The sequence below is a fragment of the Brassica oleracea genome, chromosome C3 (genome assembly GCF_000695525.1).
Source record: "Brassica oleracea var. oleracea cultivar TO1000 chromosome C3, BOL, whole genome shotgun sequence".
NCBI classification, from domain to species: Eukaryota; Viridiplantae; Streptophyta; class Magnoliopsida; order Brassicales; family Brassicaceae; genus Brassica; species Brassica oleracea.
This window is the reverse complement of record NC_027750.1, coordinates 21,083,450-21,089,526: the sequence shown is the minus strand read 5'-3', so window position 1 is coordinate 21,089,526 and position 6,077 is coordinate 21,083,450. Positions and strand designations below refer to the sequence as shown.

Here is a 6,077-nt window from a genome sequence, read left to right as displayed (position 1 = left end):
GAACAAGCGGAAGTGGTGTTGCTTGTTTGGACTCAAGAATAGTTTTGAACATCGGGGAAGTGTCCTCCGTGTTTTGTAGAAAGTGATAAGGTGAGGTTGTTGGTGAGACTTTTTGAGCTGCTGGGAATGTCGTCTCGTCAAAGATGACATGGCGAGACAAGATAATACGGTTGGTTTTGAGATCCATGCATCTATAACCTCGGTGGTGAAGAGGATATCCGAGGAAAAGACATGGTTTAGAGCGAGCAGCAAGCTTGTTTAAATGAGAATGATTTATGTTTGGGAAACAAAGACAACCAAAAACCTTTAAGTGATCATAAGACGGGACATGTCCATGAAGTATGAAGTGAGGAGTTTTGTTACCAATAGCAGACGAAGGTAGGATATTAAGGACGTGAGCAGCGGCATGAAGCGCCTCTACCCAATAGGATGGAGCTAATTTGGCTTGAAAAAGAAGAGATCGAACATCATTATTGATTGTTCTTATCATCCTCTCACTTTTTCCATTTTGTTGTGAAGTGTGAGGACAAGAGAAACGAACAGCAATGCCATTGATATCGAAATGCTCCATGAACTTTTTGTTGTTGTCTTCTCCACCATTGTCACATTGAAAGGCTTTTATGGATGATTGAAACTGAGTTTGCACATAAGAGGAGAAATGTAAGTATTTTGAAAAGATATCACTCTTATTGCGAATAGGATAAACCCAAAGATAACGAGAGAAATCATCGAGGAAAAGAACATAATATTTAACTCCACTTAAACTGTGAACTGGTGAAGTCTATATGTCTGAGTGTATTAAGTCAAATGGTTTAAAAGATTTGGTCTCAGACTTGAAGAAAGGAAGTTTAATGTGTTTCCCCAACTGACAAGCATTACAAAGAGGTAAGCTGTCCTTATTACAAATCAAAGAATTTGAAGAAATAACAGAGCAAATAGTCTCATTATTAGCATGAATCAACCTTTTATGCCATAAAGAAGGCGACTCAGTTATGAAAGCAGAAGCATGATGAGCTTTATTGAGAGAAGACGGGACAGGATAGAGATCTCCGGTTGATTCACTGCGGAGTAGAATTCTCTGCGACTGAAGATCCTTCACAGAAAAACCAAAAGGATCTTTGTCCCGCCTCAACATTACCTCCTTGAGAATATAAATTAAATTTGATTCAAAAAAGTGGTTTAAACATAGAGCTCTATAGTCTCGACCATAAAAACATAGCACTCTGTTTCGGAAACAGAGCAGAAACAGAGCACCTTGTTTTCTGTAACAACTTATTTATTTTTTTTATTTTTTTATTTTTTTTATTTTTTTTTATCAAATCTAACTTATTAATTTAAGCAACAGAAAACAGATTCCTTCTGAGACATTTTAGCTTAATTTCAAATCAATTATTATATTGCGTATTTATTTACTCTCAACTTCAAGTAAGAAAACCGTTTTCACTACAAACTTCTAGTTATCAGCTCTGGTCGGAACAATCACATGTTGGAAAATTTTGGTATATTCAAAGACTATATAGATCAGAGTATACAAGTGGAATACTGCGTGTATGTAAAGCCAATTACATAAGCTTTCATAAATAATCCAAAACAAAAACCTATAAAGGCTTATTGTATCTTATCTATAACCTGCAGAGAAGTAGAACACTACTTCAACTTGAGAAAGAAAACTCAAAGATCATGGATAACACCTTCAATGACTTTCTGAGCTGTATCTCGAATACTCAAAAGGTTAGTTTTTATCTCTTTGCACAATCTTCCTTCCACAAGCCGCACAGGTAACCACATCTTCGGCTTAACATCTACAGTGTATGCAAGCGTCGTCGGAAAATCTTTAAACTGTAGATCCAAAGCCTCCCCTTGAATCCCTTTGTCTAACTGTGTAATAAAAAAAAAAAACAGAGAAGGAATAAAAAAACAGAACTTCAAGCATCATGCGATATCATATGATATAATATTTACTTGTTCAATGGACCATTTGCCTTCAAACAATTGGAAATCTCCTTCGACCATCTTAAAATCGATTTCGCGTCTCCTCCCATTGGGTAGAATCTGAAGCTCCTTCTCGAAACAATCAAGAACGGCTTTGGCATTGAACTTAAGACCCAATGCTAAGTTCTGCTGCCCCATCTGTTGAAAGAAACAAAAACCTGAAAAATAAGACTAGTTTTTTCCACCATAACAAACAAAACTACTTGATGCTCGGACAAGAAACTTGAAAGAAAACTCGAACAGACTACCAATAATCATATGCACAACAAACTACAAGATATTCAAATGATCCGACCCAAGAGCCAATATGAAATGCACTCACACCATCTTCAATACTTTTGAGTGTTGAATGTTGTGGACAAACGCAAATTATCTTAGAAAAAAACAAAGAACTTAAAAGAGCAAAACGAATCAAGGTAAATACCCATTTAAAATTTTATATTGATTATGTGGATGAATAAATTTACGATTCGTATTTATACTAAACTCAAAACTCTATTTCATTTTCTTTTTAAAAAAAACATACTTATCCCTATAAAGGTACTTTTCCAAATCCTACCTAATCTTCAAAGACATACCGTACCGCGGGGTTTTTGGCCCCCACACCCTCCCAAAAGTCGATTTTGATTACGGCCACATAGATTTAAAACACTTCTAGAATTAACAAAGAGCATGTGAGAGAATATTATCTAAGCTATCATTGATGCAAAGTCAGAATTTTTTTACTACTCACAATGGTATGCACAACACCAAACAAGTTTCTAACTTAGTACCAAATGTCTAAATTTGATTCCGACAAAAAGAGCAAATGGAGTTGTCTCCATTACCTTGTTGTCTTAACCATAGTAAACAACAAACAATTAAAAGTTAGAATCTTTTGACAAAGCAAGAATCGTGGATTGAGATCAAGAACCTGGAAAAGACGAACACGGTTGCCTTCCTTCTCGACCAACTCGCTAACGACAAGGCCCGGGATGAAATCCGACAGCTTCTCGTAATCAGTCAATACGCTCCACACGGCGTCGAGGCTCGCCTCCATACCAATCTTCGAACGGATTCGCCGCGAGCTCTTCTCGAGCTTCTTCACCTCTATGAGAACCCCATCGTCGCCTACCACCACCAAATCCTCCGTCTTTCCATCTGTCAAGAAATCAACCAGATAATCATCTTCATCGGTTTCAGTTTCATCCTCGCTACAATAATCATCGTCGCCGATTCGGCACGTGAAACATCTACGTGAGGGAGAGGAAGGTAGATGTAGTGTCGTGGAAGGTGGAAAGTAGGGTGTCAATACGTTTGTAGAGTGGAATTTTGTGGAAATTGTTACGCCGGAGGTGGTGGCTAACGCGGCGGCGCGTGGGTGGAGAAAGGCGGAGGAGAAGTCTAATAATTGCATTGTTTGGAGATCTGGAAGAGTCTAAATGCAGGCTTTGCTAATGAACTATAGGCTTTTATTTGGGCCTCTTTCTTTTCTTACAGTAGGCCCATGTAACAAATTTTCAACTATATCATTTGTTTTCTCGCAAAACCGGTGTGAAAATCAGGGGTGGGCAATTCGGTTATTTTCTCGGTTCGGTTCGGGTTCGGTTAGTTCGGTTTTAGTATTTTTTTAACTGAAGTAAACCATAGTTAGTTTGGTTCGGTTTGTGTTCGGTTTATATTTGGTTTAGTTCGGTTTATATTCGGTTCAGTTTGTTTTTTTGAATCGGTTTAAGTAGATTCTTCTTGGTTTACTTTTTCTAAGAGAAATTATGTTTTACAATATAAATTATGTAAACATAAACTACGTGAACTAAATTCAATATAAAACTGAAACAAAAAACCTTTAAAAAGTCACAAAAAAATATATATAAGAATTAAAACAAATGAAAATTAACTAAAGTAAAAAAAACCCAACATCATTAGTAATGTCTCTTATATCATTAAAATTAAAAAACCTGCAATGAATGAAATATTGTAAATCAAATATTTTGATGATTACATATTAGGTTAGAACAATATATGTTAATGAATAGAAATTGAATATATCTGGTTTAGTATTAGAATTTTAGTATATTGGTATTACTAATATTTTTAGTTTAAATAATTATAAAAACACATCAGTTTCTCGGTTCGGTTTAAACCGAACCGAACCATTCGGGTTAGAGAAATCTTCAACCGAATGGTTTGAAATACTTTGGTTCGGTTTGAATCGGTTTTAGTTCGGTTGGTTCGGTTTGACTCGGTTCGGTTTGGTTTTTTTGCGCACCCCTGGTGAAAATGTAAAAAGAAACTTCCAGATTACAAACAAATGTGTTTTCGAAATCAACTTCCATCAAAAATGACAAAATTCATATTTTCAAATTTGGAATCATCAATTTTACTCTCTATATTAAGACAGTACCATTTTAATGGACAGCAATTATTATGTTATTTTTAAAAGTATATTGTTGGAAAATTTAAGATAAAATCATTATCTAACAGAACATAATTATATACCATAATTAATGATAAGTAAAGTATAGTTTTTTCACCATGAAAGTCAAGACAAACCTAAATAATTCTTGAATGCATTCCCAAATGTTTCAGGAACTTTAAACCAGCAGAAAAGTAAAGCCATAACTATTTTAATTATTCTTTTGGCAAAAACATAATTTATTTTATGTCAAACTGATACAATACAAATTTTTGTTAAATTTTTTTCATACTCGAAAGTTAAAATGATGATTTTTAAGTAGATAGAAGTTTATTCTGCAATCTTTTAAAATCAAAGTTGTATTTTTGTTACTTTAAAAGTTTGTATGAGTATTAATAATTTCATTATACATGGATCATGATTTATCTGTTGTGATTTTTGGTTCTCACATGCTGTATCTGTTTAACATTTTTGAAGTGACACATTAATTTCCTAATATAACATTATTATTAAAAATCCAAAATTCTTTAATTTTTTTGTCAACAATGCCAATATTCTTTACCCACTACAAATTATTATACTTCACTAAACTTTCATTGGATATATTGCCATCATCAAACAAAATATAATATTTCTAGATCCAAATGATGTTGGGAAAACATATTGGATGTGTTTTAGGTTGATAATCTTCAAACAAAGTTTAATTAACTTGTGCTAATGATCTTCAAGTATTAATATCATTGAAGGATTTCTGATAAAAGAACAACGAATGAGTTTTACCTAAACATAAGCATATAGAGATGTATATTATATGGTCTATAAAAACAAGCTCGATCTCATCTGAAGCAAAGCCTCCGAGAAATAGAACATAAAGCAGGAGAGCTAAAAGTTTAGTGGTGATCTTGGATCTCAGGATCTCGAAAAGATGAGCAAAAGGCTAACACGCGATGGAATCAGATTTAAAGGAAATAAACAAAAGTACTATAAAAATAAGAGAAATAGATTTGAGTAAGTATACCTTCAAGGGTTTGATCTTGAGCTCTAATGGACATTTTCTCTTCGACTAGTTGTCAAAGCTCTCAGATGCTTTTGAAGATCTCAAGACTAAATATTTCTTAATTGAAAGGAAGTTGGTTTACCTATAATATATAGGTATATATAGACAAATGATGACCGCCTGTAGGTTTATGCCAACTGTTTAACTATGGGATCTAACGTTTAACAAAAGAAAAAACAAAACTACAGTAGCATATACTTCTAAATTAAACCGGAAAATACATTGCATAACCAAAACATTAATGTTTTTTTCTTTCAAATTTGACCTTTTCTATTGCCAGCAATATGAATATGTGGATTTGAACTCAAAATTATACACTACAACAAAATTAAACACCGGCTATACATTTTTATCTACTATAACAATGATTATAATATCTAGTTTTGAGACTTATTTATTTTCTTATTAAATTCTTAATATTTTATAATGTTACTTTATGAGTGGAAGATGCATTGAACTTGGGAATATAAGCTTAAATAATCAATTCTTACATATTACAACTTAGCTAGCATATATTCAATTATTGTTGGTTTCTACTGTTAATGTAAAGCCGTTAATTCTACAGTATTTGCTTTATGAAACAGAAAATTAAATCAATATGCAACAATATTGAATCTGAATTTGGAAAGTAAC

General features: G+C 33.4%; 1 protein-coding gene across 2 annotated transcripts; it reads right to left on the bottom strand.

The window, feature by feature from the left end:
• Positions 1–1,484: 1,484 nt before the first annotated feature.
• On the bottom strand, positions 1,485–5,521 carry LOC106329424. Of its 2 annotated transcripts, XM_013768075.1 has the most exons (4): positions 5,406–5,521; positions 2,906–3,132; positions 1,963–2,130; positions 1,485–1,878 (listed from the first exon to the last, which is right to left on the bottom strand). In XM_013768075.1, the coding sequence occupies exons 1-4, from the start codon at positions 5,437–5,439 to the stop codon at positions 1,672–1,674; spliced, it is 636 nt and encodes a 211-aa protein (XP_013623529.1). In that variant the 5' UTR covers positions 5,440–5,521; the 3' UTR covers positions 1,485–1,671. The 2 variants fall into 2 exon arrangements, with proteins under 2 accessions (XP_013623529.1, XP_013623528.1); XM_013768074.1 differs by lacking the exon at positions 5,406–5,521 and having other exon boundaries at positions 2,906–3,491.
• Positions 5,522–6,077: the final 556 nt, after the last annotated feature.